At 35.8% G+C, this 26,679-nt stretch overlaps 4 protein-coding genes across 4 annotated transcripts in view; 2 read left to right on the top strand and 2 right to left on the bottom strand.

The window, feature by feature from the left end:
* Nucleotides 1-3: 3 nt before the first annotated feature.
* On the bottom strand, nt 4-11,223 carry LOC145215687 (uncharacterized). The gene is made up of 10 exons (XM_080084437.1): nt 11,057-11,223; nt 10,241-10,350; nt 9,591-9,702; nt 9,052-9,454; nt 6,838-6,978; nt 5,156-5,273; nt 4,578-4,728; nt 2,951-3,117; nt 2,108-2,299; nt 4-1,981 (listed from the first exon to the last, which is right to left on the bottom strand). Exons 2-10 carry the CDS (start codon nt 10,325-10,327, stop codon nt 1,784-1,786), a joined length of 1,569 nt encoding a protein of 522 aa, XP_079940563.1. The 5' UTR covers nt 10,328-10,350; nt 11,057-11,223; the 3' UTR covers nt 4-1,783.
* Nucleotides 11,224-12,805: 1,582 nt separating this feature from the next.
* Nucleotides 12,806-15,566, top strand: LOC145215684 (PAX3- and PAX7-binding protein 1-like). The gene has a single exon (XM_080084432.1). It carries the CDS (start codon nt 12,876-12,878, stop codon nt 15,309-15,311), a length of 2,436 nt encoding a protein of 811 aa, XP_079940558.1. The 5' UTR covers nt 12,806-12,875; the 3' UTR covers nt 15,312-15,566.
* A 16-nt stretch (nt 15,567-15,582) lies between these two features.
* LOC145215685 (DNA helicase MCM8-like) lies at nt 15,583-26,599 on the top strand. Its single transcript, XM_080084433.1, has 17 exons — nt 15,583-15,700; nt 16,188-16,347; nt 18,242-18,419; nt 18,764-18,857; nt 19,193-19,289; nt 19,965-20,165; nt 20,595-20,709; nt 20,892-21,008; nt 21,435-21,577; nt 22,261-22,475; nt 23,138-23,317; nt 23,533-23,682; nt 23,889-23,994; nt 24,628-24,765; nt 25,030-25,154; nt 25,815-25,983; nt 26,331-26,599. The coding sequence occupies exons 1-17, from the start codon at nt 15,627-15,629 to the stop codon at nt 26,499-26,501; spliced, it is 2,433 nt and encodes an 810-aa protein (XP_079940559.1). The 5' UTR covers nt 15,583-15,626; the 3' UTR covers nt 26,502-26,599.
* Nucleotides 21,787-26,679, bottom strand: part of LOC145215682 (brefeldin A-inhibited guanine nucleotide-exchange protein 3-like) — a 59,495-nt gene continuing 54,602 nt past the window's right edge. The window contains exon 45 of the mRNA XM_080084430.1: nt 21,787-21,843. Coding sequence (XP_079940556.1) covers nt 21,802-21,843 — 42 coding nt within the window. The 3' untranslated portion in view covers nt 21,787-21,801. The remainder of the gene's footprint in view (nt 21,844-26,679) is intronic.

The raw sequence follows: 26,679 nt of genomic DNA, 5'->3' as shown, positions 1-26,679 counted from the left end.
AAAAAATGTGAAACTTTTATTTTGAAACCTTACATCCGCATTGATGGCATTTCCAACAATGAACCCAACAGCGCAAAGTGCAAATTCTAGACACTTATTATCGCATTTAAGTTGGCACTTGGACAAAAATGACAAATGCTGTTGAGTTCACATTGACACACACCGCTTGCAAAAACCAAAAGTCCTTACTTTTAAGGAAAGAAAACAGCACAGGTGAACAATTAAATCAAAGCGACTACGCAAGTGTGACACAACAAAATAAAGAAAATTTGTTTAATGCAATAATAGAAGTTCTGTGCATTCATTCATCCCTTAACTATTTCTTTATTATTAAGTTTTGGTCTAAAGCTTGAAATAATAAAATTGAAAACATAATATGGTAAAACCAATTGAAATAGACAAAACAAAAAAATGGTATCAGCTTGCACGAATTGTACATTAAAACCACCAAAAAGCATAAGATTTTTTTGGCCTAAATTTATAACAATTTGAAGGTCTGATAAAAAAACTGTTATTTGAAGGCTGTTACCATGTAAGTACATGCATGTTAAGTATAAGGAAAATTTACCAAAGAAATTCCATTACAAAACTGGAACATATATTTAGTTTAGTAGTGCTAAAAAGATTTGCATATACCTACAATAAACATGATCTTTGTCAAAAATTTATATGCAATGACAAGGAATGAAACAAAAGATTACAGTTTATATTGTTTGGTTAACTGTAGTCCAAACATTTATTATTATGTACAAAGCATTTCAAGGCCAACAAATAGGTTGTTAAATTGTGCACAAATGGAAAAAAAAACAATTTGAACAATGCGTTAATATACAAGCAGAGGTTTTGCAGGAAAATTTACACAAGTAAGTTTGTGAACTTTAAAGAAACCAGCACTAAAATGCTTGCAACACAAAAAAATGATTTTTACAGGCAATTATCCAACACTTTGTGCCTTACATAATAAGACACAGTTTTGCCAATGGAAATTATGCCTTGGATATGTGATGGCGACACTATTTGCACTGAAGGTACCGTGGACAAATGATTCACCTATGGTGCATTGAACGATGAAAAGCATATACTGTTATCTATACAATCCAATTGCCTTGCATGGCAAAATAATATGAAGTTTGCAGTATACATTACTTGGCAGACCAACTAGCTAACCAGCTAATTGACCTTAGTTATGATGACTGATTCAGCCCATTTGTAAGACAATGTCAACATAAATGTTGGCTTAAAGCAGTGGTTCCCATCCCGAGGTACACCAGAGCTCTTGAGGTGGTACATGGGTAGCTGGTTTTGGGCAAAACTTGTGTCTTGAGCATTCCATTGGAATTGCTAAGCTTGCTGGTTTAAGAAATAGGCCAACCCAGTCAAGATAAACAAGCCTAGCTCTTAGTCTACCCATCCAAATGGAGTTTTGGTGGTGTGCAGCAATAGACAACGTCACTATGTTGTACGCGATCAGTATATAGTTTGAGAACCACTGGCTTAATGGAAACAGGTCGGCCCAAAAATCATTCAGTTTCCAAAGTGACAAAAGTATTTCCCCAAAGAAACTTTGACAAAAGAATTGATGAATCAAGCCCAAACTCTCAATGCTTTAACATAGCAATGTGGAACATATGGCACAATGAAAACTTAAACCTACATACAGCAAATAATCATATACATTCGCAACGACATGTCACACACAAACAAGAGCATGGAGCTTAACACTGTTAGAGCGTCTGGCTTTTTCATTTCTCCCCCTTATAGAGAACACATTCCCCATTTTGGCTTAACTTCTGGGATTTGACCTGTTGCTTGTACCAGGGTTTAATGAGAAGCTTGAGTATTGTTCAACGGTGTGTGTGGGCATTTCACCGAGTGGCGGCTTCACATATTTTTCCATTCGGTACAGTCGGAATATAATGTCCTCATAGTCTTTAGGCCAGGAGTAAACTTTGGTGTCGCAAAGCCAGTGAGGTATGTGCTCCTAAACAAATTCGAGAATTGAAACAATGTGATATATTATTACAGAAACTTATTTCAAAGACAGTGTTGACATGGTATTGCTCAGAAATTTAACCGTGCAATTGAAGAATTCAATCAGTATGCATACCCGTCTTCCGTCGCTCAGCAACACTGGGATAAAACGATAATTTTTTGACCCATTTCTGATGTATTCATTGTGAATTCGTCGATATATGTATTTTGTATTGAGGGTCTGTTCTCTGTAGTCGATCGGATTCCCATCCTCCATATCAATCATCTGCTTATAACCAGGACTTATACAGATCAGGACAAAATCACACTGCAAAAAAACAAACAGCTTCAAAAAATGTGTTGATAATATTTTACAAGTACATGCAAGATAGGATAGAATCTATGACACAGTGCTAATTTAATCCAGGGGTCACCAAACTTTTTTACAGCGGCCTGGATGAGGTAAATAATGATTCGCAAGGGCAGAATAGTTTGCACCCTCTTACGCGGATGAAACTTGGCCCGCAAGGTGTTTTTTATAGGGCAGCAAAGATAAGCTCTTTCTACAATACTATTTAAGGTGTGATGATATGACTGCTATTTTTGAAATTAGTCTTATCTTCCGAGCAATAATCATATGAGACTGGTAAAATTAATACTACATGTCATTGCACAAAAACTTTGAAGGGAGTAAAATAATTTCTGAATGTTACAAAGTTATGAGTACAATATGGCAGACCAAGAATAAAGTCGCTGACCAGATAAACCTTGCTGGACATAGTTTGGTGACCCCGGATTTAATCTAAGTCTATAATCCCTGACCACCTTATAAGATATACACAGAAGTTTAGAGTTAGAATACAAAACAAACAAACAATGCAGTCCCAAGAAGATCAGGCTTTAGACAGGAGCCCTTGATCATGTCATGAAATACACATCAAAGTTTTGAGTTAGTTGTCATAAAAAAACAATGTGGTACCCTGGTAATTTTTTCTTCAAGCCATTCTGAAATGCTCATAGACCTCATATTTTCTTCCAACATATCCACACTTATTTCGATGCTGTTCTTGGCCAGGGTTTGTGCAATTTGCACCACAGTTCGGATGTGCCGTTGGTTGTTTACCTCCCCAGCATAGGTGATAAACACTGCAAAAAAGGACATACAAACTCAAAGACATAATACTTCACAATTGTATTATTTACTTGATTGTAAGCCGCATGTTAATAACTATTGTTTTATAATACTTTTTTGTTGTAAGATGGTAAAACTACTTTCCCATATTTATTTGTCAAAGAGATAACTGTACCTAGTAGAACCTATGTTGATATATAAAATCTACACAAGATGAATTAAAACATAAAATGAATCAAAAAGCCGCCCTCAATATGAGCCACACAAACTTGATGTAGGTTAAAAAAAGTTTTTTAAGTCGTAGCTTACAATCGAATATATACAGTGACCACTTATTTTATTAAGTGTTAAATAATATTTCCTAGGACACCAGGCCTATTAAAGGCATTGTACCTAATAAAACCAGTCTCTTGAACATTCCATGACAAGACATAAGCAAGTAAAATCACATAATAGTATTTATTTGTTTAACGCTAGGCCAACCGAATGCCTTATTTCACATTGTAAGATTGTAGCAATGCAACTGTAGCTATGTGACAATATTGCATGAAAACTACATTGTGGATAAATCAATCAACCCTTTTTAGTAGCCAAGAGAAAAAAATTAGTGAGCGTTGAATTGGTAACATTAATCACATGAGTCATGTCACGACTAAAACTTTAACGACTAAAGATGCAACAATAGCACATAACCCGTGTCCCTTAACACACCAAAGTCTTGTTGACAAAAAATAGGCAATTAGGCAATTAAAATTATGTGTTGCTTGAATTTACTGCAAGTAGTGTAACTTCCTGTATGTGCATGGGAAAACAATCAACCATTGACTGAAAATCCTGCAGCAATGCCAGCACGAAGTTGATGCATATCAACAACAGCTGGTGTACATTGTAAAGGGCGATGAGTCAAGCAATTGCTCATGACTTTGCAGATTGCAGGAGCGCAAGGGCAGACAGTATTTGCAGACCTCTGCTATATTAGGCTGAAATTAGGCTGTCCAACAATACTTGGAATTAGTGATAAATGAAGTGATTTGAAAGGTTAATATCTGTGTGGCAATTATTTGCGGGAATAATAATTATTATAAAAATAGGCAAACAGCATGACATCAATCAAACTAATTTATTTAACAATGGAAATAATAATTTTTAAAAAAAACACTACAAATTTTAAAAGTGTACATTCCTATTTTTGTGGCTAAAATCATAATGAACTAAAAATTCAGTATACTGTACTTAAAAAAATAAAAATAATTAAAACTTAAAACTAAAAGAGAGGTCTCAGACCACTTTGATTAGTGGATGAAAACGATATTGATCCTTATGTCTATTGTATTTAAGTTCATAAAAACATTAAGCCATTTGTCCTTAAGATTTTAAGATGTGCATTATGTTTCACCTCAACAGCATCATGAGTATCTTATTCATATGAACTACAATTTATTCTAAGCAATGTATTTCGAATTGATTTCGTTACCTGTTGCTTTTGGCTTTTTTCCAGTTGCTGAAGTTCTTGACTGCGACCTTTGAACCCTGTAATCGGATCCACCAGGTGGCGTAGGTGAGTATGGCTGGGTGGAGTTGGTCATGTTGTTCGATCCAGAGTTTAGGTGTTGAGGAATATTGGCCTGAAACATAAGTATGTGTTTACATCTCTTGCTATTAGCTGTTTTTGAAAGATTGATAAGTTACTGACAATCGCATGCCACTAAACTCATTAGATACCAGAAATTATAAGTTGTACAAAACCAATACAGATAGCTGAAACCTCGGTTAAACCGGATTTGGTTAATACAGATCTTTACGTAATTCAGAAAAAATTTGGTCCAAACGGGTCTGGATTAACCAAGGTTTACTGTATTTCCAATATGATTTCCATTTATAACTCAAACAAACTCGATTATTAGGATGTTAGGATATTGTTTTTGTTACTCTTGTTTTGTTTTTAATTGGAAAAGTTAGACAACAAAAACAATTCAAAGTGCAAAATACACGTAGTAATTCAGTATTAATGATTTAAAAGTGTGACAAAATAATAATTTCCTATCAACTCACTGAAATGCTGCTAATGTGATCATCCCTTTGCATGACATTGCCCGCCCTTGCATGATTCGATTGACTAGCACTGCATTCAGAATCTTCGTAACTCGGATTTACAGTGCGAAAACTGATACTGCAAAAACAGACAAAAAATACCAACAGTTAGAAGACAGAAATCAAAAAATAGGCAAACAGCAAAACGACAAACCTTCCCATAGCTTGGGCAGCACACACACAACTACGACAAGGCAAAAGTTCACTACAACATTTCAAATTATATCACCATTGCCTTAGGCTACTGATTAAATCAAGAAAGTCCTGTGACGTTGACTATAACAACTTAACACATGAAACACCAGTGTAGTAATGGTCACTTTGGTTCCAATTTTTTTTCTCTTACCCAGTTTCACCATAGCTATGACAGTAACCAAATTTATGCACATTAATTAGTTTCACATCTACTTAGATAAGGCATGACAACTTTCCCATGTTGGAAGTTATATTTCCCTAATAGCTTGAGATGCCTGTGAAAACACCAAACAACTTTCACATGGAAAACTTTACTGACTAATAAACAAAATATATGCACTGGTCTAGTCTTTGTGTCAACAATTTTAAAACAAAAACAAATTTTGATAAAATGTATACTCTAAACCAGGGGTGGCCAACCTTCTACATACCATTCGCCAACTTTTTAACATACTGTGTTTGATGCGCCATAAATGTCTCGTAACCCCCCCTTCTATGACTACTTCTTGTATATAGAGAGAAAGAGAAAGAAACAACTTTTGCATGAGAAGGATAGTAATAAGAAATAAGAACTATTAAGTAAAAAATAACTCTGATAAACTATACGTATATAAAATTAATAGGGCTGGCTTACTTTATTTATTTATTAGTTTATTAATTTGATTTTCATGATGATCAAAAGAAGGCAATGCACCCTTTCTAATCATGCAATGCGCCATAGGTTGGCCACCACTGCTCTAAACTGACGCTTCAGTAAGTGCACATTGGTTCAGGACAGTTTCTGGATAGGTACAGTTGTTTTTAATGAAACTTGTTTTTACACTAAGAAACTGCACTAAGACCTATTGAAAAATTCCATTTCTGACAAAAGTTTTTCCTGGTAAACTGAATATTCTATACACATGCTTTTAAACAATCATAACTAGTAACCACAAACTATAATCAAACCAGTCCAACATTGATAATTTTCCCTACAAAAAGCTTTTACTCTTCGACATCAAGAAAACATTCAACAAAGATTAATATAAATCTGTCCACATGGCTGTACAACCTTATCAGCCCTAAGCAAGTCATTGAGCTGTATACTTCAGACACTTAAAACCACCCAATGTCAACAATGATAGTATTTTCAACACACATGGAGTACTATGAATGACAAACACTCAATTTAAAAAAATATCCTATAAAAAAGTACAGCCACACTTTTACACCCAACTTTCTGACTATATACCTGTTTAATGTCAATCTAACAGCACATCAAGTAGATATATTAAAATTGCGAATAAAGTAATACTGAATACAGTTTAACTACCAGTCCATCAAATATTGCACATTTAGTTTCAATATGTTGCCCATCGTAAAACCTTCACAGACATATCATTCCCACTTACCGAGCTTTCAAAACATAGCCACACTTCAAATTCCACACAAAAATACAAGTTACTCACTCATCGCATGTGTCAGATTCTGTGGAGTGTCGTTTACCACCTCCTGTGGCCTGTGCAGTCGGTTCAATAGAATCTGGTCGACTTATGTCTGTAAGAGATTGCTGCAGACCTGTCATGTTATCAAGACCAGGTGTATTGCCACTGGAAAAAACAAATGATAAAACTAAATCAGGCACAATTAAGAATGGACAATATTTTCCTAGTAACAAAATCAGTTGATATTTATAGAATATATATATTGCCTACTTGACATCTTCAATTCCTTATCCAAAAGAATCAAGCTTAATGTTAAATCTGATCAATGCAAAACATAACCACAGTTTTAACACTAAATATCAAGCAGTTACTTATACAACCATAGACAACAGTATTAGTAAAAACACTTCGACAAATCTAGGGATAGACCGATTATCGGTGCCACTTTTTAACAAATTTTGGATTAAACTTGTGTAAAAGATATATTAGCATGGGGGCTCAACCAAAAGAAAAAAACAAAAAAAAATCAAGATGTGGCTCATCTCAGGATTTATCACTTTGAGTGGCAAATTTGCAAAGATCATGTAGTCATTGTGCTGCAAAACAGTGGCTTAAAGTTTTGTGAATGAAATGAAGCAGAAAATGAGAATATATACCTCTGCTGCACCACTAAATCCCTGCAGCTGGCCGACTATACCAACTAAGCGAAACTCTACATTGCAAATTTTTCAAGAATGCCGGTGCTAAAAAACATGCTCTCACAATTCTCTAGTCTATAAGCATAAAAATTTAGTATGTACAATTTAATTGAGACTCTTTTTTTGATAGGAGATAAGCCTTTTTAGGTAATGAACAACATCATGCATTATTTAATGCTCATTTGTAATGAGGAAGCTTCTTTGAGATCATAAGGGGTCCTTCCCTTTACAAAAGGCATTTAAACGCTTAGACAAGCAATGAGGAAGTCTCAACAAAGATTGTTATTTAAAGTGAAGAATACAAAAACTGTTCTGCTACTCTGTTTCTTATATCCTCCATATATTAGTTATGCATTCTCTAGTTCCACAACACCCAGCAAGGCTAAAGAATGGATGGAAGAGGAAATAGAAGAGGCCACATAAGAATACACCCAAGGGATCCAGCTCTCTAAGAAAGTAGTAGAAAGGAACGGGAAGCTGGGATAAAATTATAAAAGGCTCCTAATAGCAAGCATATCTTTTGCTTCAATTTTAACGACATGTTCCATTCACTGCCTGCAACTCCCACTGCTGAATTGCTGCCTAGTAATTGCATAAAGGGGACCTGATACAGTGGTGGAAACACAATAAAGAATGCTTTAAGCTTCTTGCAAAACAAGCAAAAGGTTTTTTGTATGCAACTCTCATCAGTCCCTTGTGAGTGGATCTTAAGTGAAATCTCTACAATATCTGACAGCAAAAGAAGCTATGTCACAGGAGAACATGAAGAACAACTGTTGCCATAATCTGGTGCTGCTCTAATAGGTGAAAACTCTAAATACGCTCTAATAGGGTAACAATGAAACAACTTGCCGGTTTGTTTGCTTTCCCTGGGTTACCTTACTCATTTTGTTTATGTTTTAAATTTTAATTGAAAAATGATCTTTTTAGTTGTTGTAAATAAACAGGTGGTAACGACATACAGAGGTCAGCCTCCACATGATATCCAGTCTGCGATGGAGATTAAAAAACAAACAATATTTGACAATAACACACCATCAAGGATTGCAACATCGCATCAAACAATGTGTCGTCAATTATGAATGTTAAGTGTGTTGGGCAGGATGGCTGAATGTGATGCGCGATTGACAACAAACAAGAAGAAAGGTGTGATTTCAAGTTTTATTTTGAGGGAGATTTTCTTCAAAAATTGTTGTACCCATGCATAATGCGCACCCCAGATTTTAGGACAATAAATTAATTAAATTTTGCGCATTACGGAAAAGATACCATTTCAAAAACACAGAAACCATATTTAACAGATCCCAAATTTGCTTAAAATATCGGTTATTGGCCTTTTTGAGTGCCGACTGCCGATCATCGGTATCATACTGAATAACACACATATAAATAAAAATATATAGTATAGATATATTAGTCTATCTTCAAACGAAACTGTCAATATCTAAATAAGATGTCTTAATAAGAATGTGAATTGAGTTACCTGAAATATGGGCATTTCAGTGGACTTTTTTATTATAATATAATTATTATAACTCACTTGTAGGACAAAGTACCATATTGCGAAAGGCTGGTGGTGCTGCTACTTGCAGAGGCATTAGCCATACATCTATTATCATCCGATTTATGGACTAATTTGGTCGGAGTGGACTGATGTCTTGTAAAACGGTCTAGTCCTGGCTGATCACCCATCTGAACTTGATTAGGGCTCGACATTGACCGGTTTGGTGGGTAGTAGACATGTGTATTTGACCCAGGTTGCACCATTCCTGTGGTTGAACCGTTTGCTGAGTTGTAGGACGTAAGAAAAAAGGATTGGCTGTCCTGGTTGCTGTGGTAGTGACAATACTCCACTGAGGGGTTTGAACTTGGGCCTTGCTGATGATTTACTGGGTATGGCATGTGTGGAGGCAAATGAACCTGTTGGGGATACCTTTGCATTCCTGTAAAATGACATGATAAAATTTCACATGCTACGCTAGTTTTATGGGCTTGTCTTGTGCTATTTGTTTATGTGTTAGTTTCAAATACCAGTTGAATTTATACAAGTAAAAAGATAAACAAATTGAAAAAACCTACCCATGAGACCTTGGCTGTGCTCAGGACTTCCATTTCCAGCTGGGTGTTGAACTGGTTGACGCGACATTGCCATGTTAAGTGCTGTCTCCACTACTCTATTGCTGTAGTCATTCTGCAATAAATATACACTGTTTAAAATCACAATTAAAACATCTCAGAAAATTATTTTATATGTATCTTACATGTAATATTTTACTCCAACTGGTACCTAGTATTAGTATGAGACTATCAACAATCAATAAAATATGTAAAATATCTTATACACAAAATAGGTCAGGTGTAGCAATGTGTATGCACTGTGTTGATGACTAAGTATTAAAAAATGTGTATGTTGTTAGATATTGGTGCTATTGCAGTTTAACTATGCCTAGGGCCATGCAATTCGTGATTAAACCAATATTATAGAGTACTGTCCAAAATTCCTTTTTATGTGTTTATTTGATACAACTAAAACATAGTATTGGACTGTTTCATAAAAACAGATAAAAGCATAAATCGTTTCTTTTAATAACTGTTTCAACTAAAACATAATGTATTTTACTAGGTCCATTAAAAAAATGAATGCTAATTAAAACTCCTGGGCAAAACAAAGCTATCAGCTGATTTAATTGATTGTATAGTTCTTAGTATCCAGATTATTTATAGCTTACTGAAGGGGGTTGTTCATCTTCTGGCTCAGCTTCAAGTTGCACTACCCTGCTGTATCCACCATTCATCATTCCAACTGATTGACTCATTTCTCTTCCACTGCGCTAAGGCACTAAAAAACAATAGGTAAAAATGTGAAGACTAATTAATACACATTATTACTTCAATTCAACCAGCATATTTTAAGTTATACTGTACTAAAAACAAGGTTCTATTTGAACAAAAAAATCAGAGACAATATTTGTGCATAAAATGACTACATTTCGACAATTACTTTTGTCATCATCAAGGCATCAGAATAACAAAAATCAGAGTCAAAATTTGTTTACAAAACAAAACTTTATTTTGAAAATTACTTTTGTCATCATCAGGTCGTCGGAATAAAAAAAATCAAAGCCAATCAGAGTCTCAGATTATTCAAAACTGTGCATAGTGTAGCTAAGGTTGTATTTCATTAACAATGCCATTTGTATCGGATTATACAACCAATTTGAGAGTGGATAGTAATAAAACTGAATTTAAATGTTGTTTATCACAAATTCTACATTAAACATTCTGTGATCCAAAGACAACCATGCCATGTCAACCAAGTAGTTGACTAAAAGTCATTGGTTCAAGAAATGTATCTATGTGTTTAGAAATTTCATTTGGCATCACTCTCAACCCAAAACAAGGTGATAGAATGGCATGAGTTGGACCTAGCGCTTGCATTGTATAGAAATTTGATGCTTTTCACCTATCAAAATACATTTTATTAAACAATATAAATGTACTAGCCATATGTTGTTTCAGAGCATAGTAATTTAATTAGTGAATACCTTCTCTGGTAAAATTCTTATATGCCACAGAAAGTAGGCTGGTAGCTTTCCAACACAGAAACGCTACAAAACTTTGATTTTAACAATTTACTTGATTATATGAAACCTGCAGCAAAGCAATATCTTTTAAGTACCTCAAAAGGTGGCACAATAAAAATTCTGCAAAAAAACTTCAATAATTTAAAGTCAAACAGATTGCATGCATGTTCCATAAGAACAAAGCTCCTAGCACAAATCCACACCAATTTAAACATGTTTACTGGGAAATGATATGATTTAAATTTCAATATCTTCTATTCATTTAAGCTAGTACTGTGTCCAAAAACACACAGTTGAAAATAAATATTTATTTCTGGCTTTCTGCATACAAATTGGTTTAAGCCCAAAAACATAAAAACTAAAACTTAGTTTTTAAGACTCAAATGTCAAAATGTATTGAGGTGGGTTTCAAATCAAACTTCTCTGTGGATGACATGGGCACTACAATGCAAAACCAAGGCAGGTGGTAAAACCAGGCACAAAAAACAACAACACTAGCCCCAAATCACACTAATTTGCATACAATTTGTCAAATATGGCAGCCATAGGTTTTTGTGTTACTGATGATCTCTGGCTCAACATATATGGAACAATTATAATGCTTTAAATGTACAACTAGACATCCGCATGCTATAAACGTTTTTACTAAACAATACAAATATTAAACAAATGAAAAGGGGCGTTAAGTTCAGCATTTCGATTTTCGATCAGCGATTAAAGTTATAAATATTCATGCTATTTAGTCAACAACAAACTACAAGCCAGTTTATATGTTTGCATTTTAACATGAAGAAACAGGAATCGCAAAAAAAATTAAACCCAACTCTGCACTAAGAACGCAGCAAGAAAACAACTCAATGACGCAGGTGTATTTACAGGTCACGTGATCGCAAATCGTGATCCTAATTATTCCCTCCACGATTGAATGGTCGGAAGTAAACAACGAGGTGACAATGGCATAAAGACGACATTAAAATGCAGCTCAGTAATGGACGTTGAAATGTAAGGCACTTGCTTTTCAATAATTCTATAAAATGCCCAAACCGTTCCAAAAACCTGTCGGCACCTTTAAAAAGAGTCCAGTTCACAAGGGTCAATAAACCATACCGTTTAATTAACGCAAATTTAACCTGTTCAAAGGCTTCAGTTTAAAGCGGGGAATTGTTTACTCCACAGACCAGCACAATGAATTACCGCAGTCCCTTTGTGTCCTAATTTTTGAACTAGAAGAATTTATTAATTTTTCTATCTGTGCTGCCGACGGCGGTCAAGTAAAACGTCGATGAACAGCGAACGCGGGGATTTCTGCGTATTTTTGCTCCAAAAAGTGTTTTTCCTAAGTTGTGATTTTTTGATAAACAAACTTGACAAAACACTGTCGTGCTCGGGCTAAAGTGAAATCAATTTACAACTGGCTTAATTGTAGAGTAACTGAAAACGACATCAAATGACATCATTTTTAGTGTTGCTTTAAAATCTAATATAATTTGTTTCATAAAATTTGAGTTTTTGACACAATACTGTGTTCTCTATAACTAAAGGAAACTGTTGCAAAAAGAGTTGGAACTGTCATTGTATTGTGCAGAATAAGAATTTGTAGCTAAAGGCAAAATTAATGATTAGCTTGTAACAGTGTACTTAACTTATAAGATAATTACCTTCTTGCCATGTGCCATCTTATAGGGGTTTACTGTTATATGAGTTCATGAGACTTAAAAATAAACTTTTTTATTATTTCAGAAAGATATCAAATTGCGTTGTTTAGAGTAGCGGCATAATTATGTTTAAAAAGACAGGCAAGGCTAATTTACGAAAACGCAGAGACACTGAAGAAGAAGAGAGTTCCAGTAATGATGTCACTAAACAAAACTTGAATGCATTTAATTCTCTAACAAACATTGACCCTGGAGAAGGAAGTGTAAAATCGAAAAAAGGAAAATCAAAAAAGGGTAAAAAAGCTGCAACAGTGTCAGTTTTGAGTTTCGGCGATGAAGAAACTGAAGAAGAAGAATCGTTTCAAATCAAAAAGTCCTCTCGAAGCAAAAGAATCGCAAAGCAGATTAAGAAACGAGCACTGGAAGAAAAAGAAGCTGAAACTAATGGCCCTGCAATACAAATCCAAGAATCAAGCAGTATTGTACAGCAAGCTGTGGAGGACGTTCACATTTTTAGATCCAAGAAGACTGAGGAAGAACCACCTCCAGCTCCTGCACAGCCATCTCTTCAGTCACACTTTTCAACCATGTCTCCGGGAGCGATCCCAACTCCATCAATGATTCATGCAGCCAGAAAGCAGCGTGAAATGCTGAGGAAATTCGGATCTGAATACATTCCAATTGACGATACACAGAAGTACAAGGAGAATAGCAAATCGAGACTCGTTCGCGAAGATGATTTCGATGGAAGCAGTGATGAAGAAATCATTGAGATGAAGGGAATTGAAAAAGCCAAAAGCAAACCTCTTGTTCCCAACCAGTCAGAAGATGAAGAAAATGGTGATGAAGAAGAAGAGGCACAGGATGAGGAAGTTGACAGGTGGGAAGAAGAAATGATCAAGAAAGGTATAAACACTCAACAGCAACCCACAATGCCTGCCACCAACCACCCCCATCACCAACATTCAGCTGTACACCCTAATTACCAAGCCCAGAATGCAGACTACAGCAACCAAGCATATGTTAACCTTTATTATGGCCAACAGAACAATGTAAACACTATGCCACAAACAGCCGCAAAAAGTGATGCATCCTTTAGTTTGATAAAGAAACGTTTGGAGGAACACTTGTCAACAAGTCGCAAAGCTCACCAGGACCATCAAGCTGAAATGGATCGGTTGATTTATGACACTAGTGAATGTAAACATATTTCTAACCACCTTAGTGACACTGTGACTTTATCTCGGGACTATCAATTTTACCAGGAAATGAAGCAGTATTTGCGTGACCTGGTTAGCTGTTTGCAGGAAACGGTTCCAGATATTACAAACCTTGACGAGACTGTACATGAACTTTGGCAGTCACAGGCGAAAGATTTAATTGAACGTCGCTGTCAGGATGTTAGAGATGAATGTACACAATGCAGCACAAGCAGCAAACCAGGTGATAAGGCTCAGTCGGACGCTGATTTTGTAAATCGTGTTCGAGAAAGGCAAGCAAGGCGAACACGTCGCAAGGCACATCGACAAATTACAAGGACATTGAATACCCATCATGATGGTCAGTCAACAGATGATGAAGCTACATCTATTGGACAGGCAAAATTTACTACTGAAATGGAAAAAGTACATTCAAGTCTCAATGATGTATTTGAAGATGTTATTGAGGACTTTTGTGATGTCGAATGCATTTTAAAGAGGTTTGCTGGGTGGCGTGCTCAGCATGAGGACTCATATTTGGATGCATATATTGCATTATGTATACCCAAGCTTGTCACACCTTATGTCAAATTTAAACTAATTTTATGGAACCCTTTGTTGTCTGATGATGAAAGTTTTGAAAGTTTCGATTGGTTTAAAAGTCTATCCATGTATGGCGTGCAGAAAGCAGTAGAAGATGATAAATATGCTGATGATGCAAAACTTGTATCCACAATTGTAGAGAAGGTCGTAACTTCAAAAATCACCAGACTTGTGCAAAATGTATGGGATCCTCTCTCTACACAACAAACCACTCGACTTATTGCAGTAATCCAACAACTCACACAAGACTATGCATTTATGTCAGCTAAAAATCGCCACTGCCAAAGCCTAGTGCAAGGAATTTGCAAGCGCATTCAGAAATGCCTTGAAAATGATGTATTCATTCCTTTGCTTCCACCTAGCAATAAGCAAGACATTGGCAACGAGTTTCTTGAACGACAAACCTGGAGTTGCATTAAGCTCTTTAAAAACATATTGCTATTTGATGGGACTCTCTCGTACAGCATTTTGTGTGAACTCGCCTTTGATGCACTGCTTAACAGGTATATCATGCTGGCCTTACAAACTTCACCATTAAACTTTGGGTGCTTGCAAAAGTGCCAAGAAATAACGAAGTGTATTCCAAGGCACTGGTATGAAAAGCATGATAGCATTAAGCAACATCTCGCAGGACTGTCACGCTTGTTGATACACTTGGGAAAGGCGACGTCACAAACTGGCGAAGTTATGTTTCGCAAAGAAGTTAAAGTTATGCTTTTTAAAATTGGTTTCCGAGATTCGTTAGCAGAGCTGAAATAAATTGTTGGTTTTTCAATGCGTTTTGGTTTTGTGAAAAAAGATGACATGTTTTCGACTTCAAGTTCGCAAAAAACTTTTTCAACTTGAAATGCATTAAAATACATATTTATAACTTGCAAAGTAACAAGTTATTGAAACAGAAAATCTGAACAACTTTACAAAAATTTTTGTGCTTATAAATAATGTGATTAAAACCCTTGGGAAATCTATATTTTACTGTCTTCTGTTCCAACAAAATGAATCATTTTTTTCTAATTGCTTGCATTGTTTTGTGCTAGGCAGTATAGAACAGGTGTAGGATAAAATATAGGGTTGATGGCAGATAAAAGGCCCAAACCTTCAAAGCAACAAAAGGAACCAAAAAAGAAAAACAACTGGTACAGAAAAAGGTGTGTTGTTGCACCCAGTTTAACACTTTTGTGAAAAAAGACAAAGATTCTGGTTAAAGCAACTACTTTTGTATGAAATTTATTACAGGCGAATGTTTGTTAATGGCACAACTAATTTGTCAAGCTTTTTAAATTGAACAATTTTTATGACAAGTTGCTCTAATTTGGATTTATGATCCCTATACATCTAATCTGATTATGTGGTTAACCAGATCTGCCTGTAAAAGACCAGTGTTATCGTATTCATAAATTGTTAGTGGCCTGTGAATAACATTAAGTAAAAACATAATTTAGAGTTTTCAAACAGTATTTAAACTAATTCAATCTGACAACTAAAATAAACTATGTTTAAGAAAAATTTCTTAAGGTTTGCCAAATGCAACTGATTTAAATTAGTAGCAAGAGCATTTATATGGCATTCAAAAAAGGGTTTGTTGCCACAAAAAGGTTGTTTACCACAAAATTAAAGTGACATTTTTTTATCAAGGCTTTTTGCAGAAAATGGGCCACAAATCATTTCCCCACCTCAAACCCAGATTAACGTTGGTCCCCAGACAAATGCTGTGTTCTGTCCATACAAGGCATGGAGGCATTATTTTCCAACAGAGGAGTATAATGCCACCTCAGAAACTGTTAAAAAATCAAAGGTAGAGTTTTTGGTTAAGTAACAATGTTTGTAAACTGTTACCTAGCCAGCTACAAATGTACAAAAGTGCCAAACGAAGCAGTTCAACCTAATATTTTATTGTTTTGCTGGTTTTATTAATTGGATAATTTTAAAAGGTAAATTGTTAGGTAAATCGTAAGCAACAACTACAATTAATTTTTTTTTTTAAAACAATGCCAATACAGAATGAAAATGCTCCTTAAGAAAACCAAATAGCTGTAAAATTATAAAAATAAATTATTTGTATATTACAATGAAAGGGGATGTGATCTTGAACAAAAAACACAAACAAATGTAAAGAATTTATTATTTCTGACAACAAAATTAACAAACCATTTTTCCATTCTGAGTAGTTTTTTAATACTAATTATGGGTCCCCTTCCCTGAAGGGGACACATATTGTTTTTGTCCCTATTTTTTTTTTCTTATTTCTTTTTTCTGTCTAACGCTGGTTTGTGAGACGCGTTTGGTCAAGAAAGAGTGCTTTAAATTTATTCAAATTTACAGAGATGTTAGTTAATAATCCAAATTTGATCCTCCTGAAGTTTGACCCCGATTGACCCAGCGGTTCACACACAGGCCCCCAAAACGTATTTTTTTTAAAACGGCTATACTTATTAAAGTACAGCATCTCTGAGTGATATGCTTTGTTGTTTAGTGCAAAATAAGGTATTTCAAAGAATTTTGTATCTTTTTTTTTTCGATTCACCCATTTTCACCCCTCAAACCCCAAAATATTCATTTCTGTCTAACGCTGGTTTGTTAAATGCATTTGGTCAAGAAAGAGTGCTTTAAATTTATTCAAATTGGGACAGATGTTAGTTATTAATCCAAATTTGATCCTCCAGAAGTTTGACCCCAAACAACCCAGCGGTTCACCCACAGGCCCCCAAAACGAAAAAAATTACAATGGTCGTACTGACTAAAGTACATAATCTGAGAGTTTCATGCTTTTTTGGTTGGTGCAATGTAAGGTATTCTAAAGAATTTTGTAACCTTTTATTGGATTCACCCATTTTACCCCTTAAACCCCAAAATAATAAGATTTAGGCCAAAAATACAAGCCCTAATGTGCTGAAATGTTAAACAATCGTTTGCAGTAGGTTATTCGTTCAGTATTTAAAATTTTGCCTTAATCGGTCAAATAGTTATTTTTACAGCCCATAATATGTGTACACTGTCAGTCAGATAGAAGTCTGAACTCTCAAGGGAGTAATTCACTTGTTTACGATTAAGGCGGGTGAATGCAGCGGGAGTGCTCAGCTTGACATCCGGACGGACGTCTTACGAGACAGTCATGTCGGTGATTAGAAATCAGCTGTTTTTGCGCAGCTATGCTATGTCGTTTTAGTAAGTTGTCAAGCACATTTTCAGTTGTGGAAAATTGTGTTTAAAAACTGACCTTAAACGACAATATCAAGGTCAAAGCATGAGATTAAATTAAAAGTATTTTTTCCGTTCTTTTTTACTGTTTTTGTAATTATATGACAATAATGATGCAAAAAAATATGGACAAAACTTTTAAAGTTGGGTTATTGCTAAAGTTGGTTAAGTTTTTTCTTAAGAATCTTAAAATAACCAGGCTGTTTGTTTACCGTAAAACTGAACAAACGCGTGTGTGGGGACCCATTAGTTTTTGCTTGCAAAAACAATCATATGTGTAGATAAAATGATGTGTATAGTAAATTTGTAAATATCATATAGAATATATAAAATGGAAGTATATCAGAAAGCCACCTTTCTAGTGTCAAATTGTTTTTGTAAATAATATTCTAAACTAGTTGGGTTTTCTTGAAATACCAAAATAATAATAAAAAACTAGTTGTAGCTGTTGTGCTTAACAACTAGTATTCCCTACCACTATTTTATATCAGGAGTTGGAGACATATTTTAAAGATTTCTTCGCAAAGAATGACATGAATGCAATTGTAAGCAGAGGCAGTATTCCTATTGATTGCAAAGATTTGGTGGCACACAAAAACATCAAAGAAAAACTACCCAATCTTTACCAAGACTTGCAAGAAAAGCCAGAACATACGCTTGGTTGTTTGGGTCTGTTTAATTCTTTCGAATATTTCTTTTGATTTATTTGAGGTATAAACACTTTCCTGGTGCTAAGATAAGGGATATCAGCATTTTTTCATACTTTTTTGACTGTGCCGGATGTAAACCAATTGAAAATTAACTACTTCAATAAATCACACACAATATGGACAAATATTTTAACAAATGAGAGAATACAGTTAAATGTAAATAATTTTGATGAAAAATATTATTCCAATATGTGTGTAAATTTTTATCTGAAGCTCTTATTCAAAATTTAGAGGATAAATAAGAACAAACAAAAAATTTACATGTTTAATTTGAATTAACCGTCAATCTAATTTGGTTTGAAGGTTTGTCTGCACATCATTATATCACACGTGAATCCAAGTCAATAGCTGGCACTTCATCACAAACGTCAAACTCAGCTGATATTCCAGTAATAAGGTATTCACAAAATTAGATTAATTCAGTTAATAGCAGCCTTTTTATGTACGTACATTGATTTTGCGATTAAACGAATGATTTTCTTGACTAGTTGTACTCTATGTCATATGATAACTGTAGAATTAAATGGAGCATATGATTAGCTGATGTGCAATTAACTAGACTAGTATGTTTAAATTTTAAATAATCTTTTTTCAGTAACAAGATTCTGTGACTTAAAAAACTTGCCTAAACCAGTAAACCTTTCTAAATTGTGTCCATCAATAATTTTAAAATCATCACCTAATCATAATCACTTAATTTATAGTTGTAAAACAAAAATGTTTGCATTGCAGGGCAAGGATCTTTAATTTCGAGCCACTAACTGCATTAAAGCATTTAAAAGCGAGGTCGATTGGAAACTTTGTATCTGTCAGAGGAACGTTGGTAAAGGTATGACTGACTAATGCAGTGGTTCCCAAACTTTTTTCTTTTAAGGCGCATTTTAGAAAAAACAAAAATTATTTCGCGCACTTTGAACATTTGAATAAAAAATATATTTGAATTTTTTATTTCAGTTTAAAATGGCACAGCAAATTAGCTGACAAAGGCACTAACTATGAGGTCATAAAGCCGCTATACATGTCACTCTCATAGTTAAATAGCCTAGTTCAGTGGTTCTCAAACTCGCTTTTCGGGGCCGCATGCGGCTCCCAACTACTTATTTTGCGGCTCGCACCAGACCTCAGAAAACCACCAAACATTGCTATTTTAGCTACCAAAGTAATAATCTTTAGTGATTTTCTCAAGGTTTCGTTGTTTTGCGGCTCCCTACACACTTAAAAAAATACCATTTGGCCCCGACAATAAAAAAGTTTGAGAACCACTGACATCTCAGAGACGTGGAGCATGTTGGCGTGCACCCCTGGTTTAAGAGTAGGGAATATATGATTGTTTCAAAATGGGTCACAATGTGCAATGGCAATATGTGATAAGCCACCCTTCTAGTTCGCTTGTTCTTAAAAAGACATAGCACAAGACTATTAACTCATTAGACAAGTGTAAATAGACACTTTGCCTTCCAAGTAATCTTTTTACATTCTTTAAATATATTTGTGTAATTTTAAGGTGGGAAACGTGAGACCCATGTGTACAACCATGGCGTTCAAGTGTGGTACCTGTGGTCAACTGCAAGCATTACTCTTGGTTGACAATAAATATGCTTTGCCAAACAGTTGCATCGCTGAAAAATGCAGAGGAAGAAATTTTGAACCACTCAGGAATCATCCTCTAACTGAAATCACAGATTACCAAGTTGTAAAATTGCAGGTTTGTTTAAAAATATGGTTTTATTTAACATGCCATGACATTTTTTTTATCATTAAAGTATGTGCTGTGGTACTTTTAACACTAGGCTGCAAATAGAGGCAAATTTGGATAGGTCAAAAAGCGATTTGGGGTACAGTATTTTAAAATTATGTTATTGCAGTGTAAAACTTGATGTTTCTCAATTTTGACCATTAGACATTAGTATGCCTGTGATTGTATGGTGGGACAGGCCAATTAGTTAAGTGATGTTACGCTGTGTAAAAAGTAAAATGCACAATATGTTAAACGCGCTGCTGTTAAACTGTACCAATGTACAAAAATCAGCTCACATTGCAGCCTGCTTTGACCTAGTGGTTTAACAAATTATTAAATTACAACCACAGTTACCTTGATGTATAGCTGAAAAAGAAGACTAATGTGTTCATGCAGGAAGCGCTCTCAGACGAACAACGAGAAGCTGGAAGGATGCCGAGGACAGTTGAAGTGGAATTGATGAGAGATTTAGCGGACACGGCATCGCCTGGCGATATTGTGACTATTACAGGTATAATAGTTGGATATAACCGAACCTATCAAACGAATCGGCATTTAAATTTCTTGACGAAGTATTTGAATTCGGAAAAAAAGTGCTAAACGAAAGCATCTTTTCATCGCTGACAAAGAATATTTATGGAACGTGGCAAGAAATCAATTTTAAAACTGTACAATTGAAACAATTGTGTACAGGTGTCGCCAAGGTGAAAAAGTCAAACGACGGAGGAATAAAAGTCAAGGACAAATCCATGTTTCTTCTCTACATCGAAGGAAACCACGTTAGCAATGCTCGTTCCAATTCTATGCAAGGTATAAGCAACACAGAGTTGAAATCCAGCCCTGAACTCTGTCCAACCCAAAATGAAAAAAATAGAGCCCGAATGGGGCCTTGAAACTTGGACCAAAAAAAACAACCGCTTAACTTTTGGCACTATAAAGTACAACTGTTAAAAGTATTTGTTTTTTTATTTTATTTATTTTATTGTATTTTTCGACAATCAGGCGGCAGTCCGATAACTTAAAATTGCCCTTTGTCGTTCACGGGATTCGAACCCAGGATACTTCCGGGGACGAAACCCGATCAGGTTTTGTGTATGGGTCAGGCGCGCCAGGTCATTCGGCCAAGTTTTCCGCCCAAGTATTTGTTCTAAGCCTAATGAGGAAAATAACGGCGCAAATAGACTTAAAAAGCGAGATGCTCTATTAATCTGTACATTATTTTTGTTCATGTTTAAGATTGCAGAATTGCGAACGAACAGCTGTTGGATTTCAGTGAGAGGGATTTAGCCGGTATAAAGGAGATCGCTCGACAGGAGGATATTTTTGCTCTTCTTGCTTGTTCCGTGTGTCCAACTATTTACGGTCAAGACATGGTTAAGGTAGGCTTGTTAATTTCATTTACATTTTGCAAACCGCCACAAAAAATGTTATGAATACTGTTAACATTTGTTTGAACTATTTTTGTCACGAATATGGAACATTTTCATACCACGTTGAGCTTGTTCTTTTTGGCTGGAATAATGGCTTCAACGTAATGCAATTCATATGATCAGTTGTTCCCAACCGGATTTTAAAACTTGATGGGAGGAATTGAATTGTATTTTTACATTTGGTTTGCAAACAAACACTTCCCTGGCAATATGACCTACAAAGTTGATAAATGAACCCATTTAAATGATCTGTATATGGTTTAGCTTAGCATCTACATAGTAGCATATTAGGTGGAATGGAAATGTTTTAAATTGTTATGGGAGGAATTCGTCGAGCAAGGTTGTGAACCACTGCAAGATGTTAAACTTTTCAGAAATTGGTTAGCCGAAACAGAAACAAAATAATTAAACTGTTGCTGCCAAGCGTAACGTAATAACAAAGTTGTTGCTTTATAACAACTTTGTGTTTTCAATTTATGTCATTACTCTGATTAAGGTGTCTCGTATGGGCCATCGAAATGTCGGCATATTATAATAAAAAACAGCTAGAAGAGCTACAAGTTTGTTAATAAAAACAAAATAGTTTGAATTTACACAAAAACGAAAATCATCACCATTTTTACAAATTTTAGGCTGGACTACTGCTAGCTTTATTCGGGGGTAATATGCAGCGTGAGAAAAACAGCGACATTTTGCGGATTCGTGGTAACTCTCATGTTCTGTTGGTGGGAGACCCGGGTCTTGGGAAAAGTCAATTGTTGCAAGCTGTCAGTCGGCTTGCACCACGTGGTGTATACGTATGTGGAAACACGTCATCAAGCAGCGGCCTTACGGTAACACTGTCAAGGTATATTGTTTTCTCATGATTTCAAGTTTTTTTCACGTTTTTTGTCACTTACTCGTTATTTGCATCGTTTAAAGACAAATGTCCTGTGTAAATGCAAAAACAATCTGACAAAAACGGTGTAAAACCAATTTTTTTGCCGTTTTTTTGCTGAATCGTGATAAAATTGACAAATTTATCTTTGTGAAAACAAGTGTACAATAAACCGCGGTTAATCCGGAATCGTTTCAATAGCAAAAACTGCTCGGTTTAGGCGAAGATTCGGATTGACCGATGTCGATTAGTTCAATTCTTACCACATTTCAAATCACTTTTAACTCGAGTTTCGTCTGAATTATACGAATATCCGGATTAACCGAATTTGGTTTAATCGGGGTTTAATGTATTTCGAAAACGTGCCCAATTTATTATCGATTTAGTTTCAAAATCGCCTATTCCCTTCCATTTTCTGTTATTACTCAGTTTTCTTTAACATGAATTACTACTCAGTTTATGAAACAGCACACTGCCCGGTCTGAATATTTTACCTCGCGCATTATTGCAGTCACTTTAATGTTGCCAACAAACTCCACTACTTCGCTTTAGTCTCACTACTTCGAGTCAGTACTCAACTAACACAACTCGACTTAGCAATTTAGGTAATCTAAGTTAATTACCCTTAACAGGGATCCATCTACCGGAGACACAGCACTCGAGGCAGGGGCATTAGTGCTGGCTGATCAAGGTGTTTGCTGCATAGATGAGTTTGACAAGATGAGCCAGCAACACCAGGCTTTACTTGAGGCTATGGAACAACAAAGCATCAGCATTGCCAAGGCTGGAATCGTATGCAGCATGCCAGCAAGGTAAGCACCAAAGTTTTTCGTTGTGGGTTCGAATCCCACCTGAGCTAGGAGCTTACTGAAGTCATTTAATGTCGTAAAATATATTTCTTTTTGTGCATGCTGCCCTATTGTTTTAGGGGCATTCATTTTTCGGCGCATTACTGAAACACGTTTCTGACATCGTGACGTCACACATAAACACGTGACGTAATAATTCGGTTGTACAAATTTTTCAGGTGTTCCATAGTAGCAGCCGCGAACCCCGTAGGAGGGCATTACAATAAAGGCAAGACGGTCTCGGAAAATCTGAAATTAGGAAGCGCCCTGCTATCTCGGTTTGACCTTGTCTACATACTCCTAGACACACCCAACGTGGAGAGAGATAGGTAAAATGTGTTCATACGGCCCGAAAACCCTAACAATTTACGAAATCGAACCGCATTTTTAACTTTTCCAATTTTAAATCGTCTTTGTGAGACCTATGATATCAACTGGGCTTAATCAAAACCTAAGTTAGGCCATATTGATAAAATGGTGCGTTGGTTGCAATAATAATTCTATTGCTGGACGCCTCTATTTTTCGTCACCCTAGACTGCTATCTGATCACGTGATGGCCGTGCACACCGGCAAGAAGTTGTTTGGTTTGAACAAATCCATCGCCGCAGCCAGCGAATCAGAATTGAGCTGTAGCGATAAAGTGAGTATCAGAGAAAATTTATGACATGTGAAAAGACACGCGCCTATAACATTGTATACTCGTTATGCTGTGTACAGCAGATTTACGCGAAGAATAAATTCTACTGGAATGAGGAAAACTGGTTATTCCCTTTTTTCAGAAAGTGCCGTGCGTTTCAATTGTTGTAAATTCCCCCATGTTTCTTCAGTGTATTTACGTTTAAATTGTTTAGGAGGGAGGTTTTAGTAACGCAAAACAGAGTTGTAAGTTGGGCAGGGTTCCTTCTAAAGTTTGACAAATAAACAGGATCGAGTCTGACTTTACACTCGTCCACATTTATGTGGAAATTTTACTTATATTTAACTTTCCGACTTTTAAAAAAGGTCGAACATTTTGGGGGGTTTGAATAAGTTTTTGGGTTTGGACCTGGTCTCGTCTTGTACTTTTGGGTTTCGGTGCCATTTTTATACCCGTATACAACTCTTATAAGCAGAAATCCATACATACTTCTGTGGCCCTCATATCACTAATGATGGCATGAGCATTTGCCGAAACGTTAAAATAATAAAGCATGTCGCTTTTTACGTCGATTTTGGGCCGGTATATTCGTCATTAAAATCGTTATAATTCAACTTTTTTTAAAAACCGTTTCAGGAGGGCTTAATGAACCGATTACGATCTTACGCGTCGAGCAAGGATTGCGATCCTGTACCCCATTCTCTACTGTGGAAGTTTATCGCATATGCGAGAAAGAATGTAAAGCAAGTCAAACTCAGCGTGGATGCCTGCAAGGTGGGACAACCACTTTAACTAACAGTGATAACACTTAGTTGTTTGTACATTTAACAAAATTTGTCGTTCAACTGGTGTGATTCAGCTTTTCATTGTTCTAAGAAACCCTACTGTTCTGGTGGCGGAAAAGTTCATAAAAACAGTATTTTGTTTAGAATCACACAAGTTCAAAGACAAATTTTGTCAAATGCAACCTGGTGGACGAAACGCTTGCTCAGTATTTTCTTTGTTTTTACATGCCGTGCCAAAGTTTGGTGTTTTTAGGTTTTGAAGGACTTCTATTTGGAATTAAGACAGAAGGGTCATCAATCGGACAGCACACCGATCACTACGAGACAACTGGAATCACTGAGACGACTGACCGAAGCTCGCGCTCGATTAGAACTCCGGTAAATAGTTCTGTGTATTATAGATTGGTGGGCCAGAGTTGTATCAGACAGACCGGGCTTTGTACGTAACGGGCTTGACTCGGCCCCCGTTTGCACGCAGCAGCGATTTGATGCATTTTTTACCAACTTTTCGGGCCTAATTCGTTTTTTTGTGTGTGTGTGTCGAGTTGGGGCTCGGTTTTTCAGGCTTGTACTTTCGGGTTTAGGCGTCAATTTTAGGCCCGCTTCCAACTCTGTGCTTGACACAAAACACGGGCCCTACGGTAACTTTTTATGTTACCTGTTCATTAAAATTAAAACATGTTTGTGTTGTATGCACCATAAGTAGTTTCACGCCGTCAGTCCATTTGCTAATCATGCAGACAAACTATTCAAATCTTATTGTCAAACTTTAAATCGATTGCCTAACACTATAATTTACACCCTCAATACTGTTTATGTGAAACGACAACTGTTCCCTATTTTAAGTTCGCCCATCGTAATGTTTATTGTTACATTGTGTTGATAACTGTAAGTTCGAGAATCAAGACCTCATAAGTTACACTCAATTGATTTTACGATTTTTGCAGACCTAAAACAAGTTTGCGCTATGGGTGCTGTTTATTTAAACCGACAGCTTTTCCAAATGTTTTCAAATTTAGCTTTAACATAATCCAACAGGACCGAAGCTACTGATGTGGATGCAATGGAAGTCGTAGAGATAATGCGACATTGCTTGTACGAAACATTTGCCGACGAAGTGGACACACTGGTCTTTGAGAGATCGTTTCATGGCTCCGGTGTCAGTGGAAGAAGCAAAGTGAAAAAGCTAATCGCCGCTTTAAACAAGGTAAATTATGTGAAATCTGTGAAGGAGGCATATGGACTTCTGTTTAGTACGTTGGTGTGGGAAAAGTATTGTGCAAATGGGTTTTAGTTTGAAAATTATTAAGTAATTTAAACTCCATCATTGACTTTTGTTATACAAGTTTAACCCACTCATAGTTCTATGTTTTAAATATTTCCTCACATATAGGTTTCTATAAATGCAAATTTCCTGTTTGTAATGACTTAGTCAAAATGTAAAACGTTTCACTTTTTTTTATCTTGGTAACTTGCTATGAAAACTGAAACTTATTAAATTTGATGTGATGTATGTAAGTAAAGATGATTTTCTTTTTCAATTCCTTTTTTTAGGCGGCCCAAGTCAATTCCAGAAGCAATTTTAAGTTTTCTGAAATACGAACTGTCGCTTCACAAATCGGTTTGGACGCTCAAAGTGTTGGTGACCTGGTTGAAACTCTCAACAATCAAGGGTTTTTGCTCAAGACCGGCGCCTCAATGTACAAACTACAGACCATCAATTGACTTCCTATGGCTCTTGTTTTTCTTTTTATCCGTTTTATTCCACTGCCATGTTTTTGCATTTCTTTTCCTCGTTTTTAAATACAGTATTTTCAATTTTACGCTTACTGAATGTGGCAATTGGAATAAGTTAGATCGGGATTGTTCTGTTTGCTGAAAGAAAGCATAGCGAAACAGTGGC

Source organism: Phallusia mammillata, chromosome 2, assembly GCF_965637545.1.
Source record: "Phallusia mammillata chromosome 2, kaPhaMamm4.hap1.1, whole genome shotgun sequence".
Taxonomy (NCBI): domain Eukaryota; kingdom Metazoa; phylum Chordata; class Ascidiacea; order Phlebobranchia; family Ascidiidae; genus Phallusia; species Phallusia mammillata.
This window is presented reverse-complemented; position numbering and strand designations above follow the sequence as displayed.

What these genes read in the sequence shown, in the direction of transcription:
- LOC145215687 (XM_080084437.1), bottom strand. Translation starts at nt 10,327, where the DNA reads ATGAGTCAATCAGTTGGAATGATGAATGGTGGATACAGCAGGGTAGTG. An exon ending in AAAAAAGCCAAAAGCAACAG is followed by an intron (nt 3,118 to 4,577) that starts GTAACGAAATCA and finishes CCTTTTTTGCAG; the next exon opens with TGTTTATCACCTATGCTGGG. An exon ending in TGCTGAGCGACGGAAGACGG is followed by an intron (nt 1,982 to 2,107) that starts GTATGCATACTG and finishes GAATTTGTTTAG; the next exon opens with GAGCACATACCTCACTGGCT.
- LOC145215684 (XM_080084432.1), top strand. Translation starts at nt 12,876, where the DNA reads ATGTTTAAAAAGACAGGCAAGGCTAATTTACGAAAACGCAGAGACACT.
- LOC145215685 (XM_080084433.1), top strand. Translation starts at nt 15,627, where the DNA reads ATGGCAGATAAAAGGCCCAAACCTTCAAAGCAACAAAAGGAACCAAAA. An exon ending in AACAACTGGTACAGAAAAAG is followed by an intron (nt 15,701 to 16,187) that starts GTGTGTTGTTGC and finishes TTTTTTATCAAG; the next exon opens with GCTTTTTGCAGAAAATGGGC. An exon ending in CCCAACGTGGAGAGAGATAG is followed by an intron (nt 23,683 to 23,888) that starts GTAAAATGTGTT and finishes TCGTCACCCTAG; the next exon opens with ACTGCTATCTGATCACGTGA.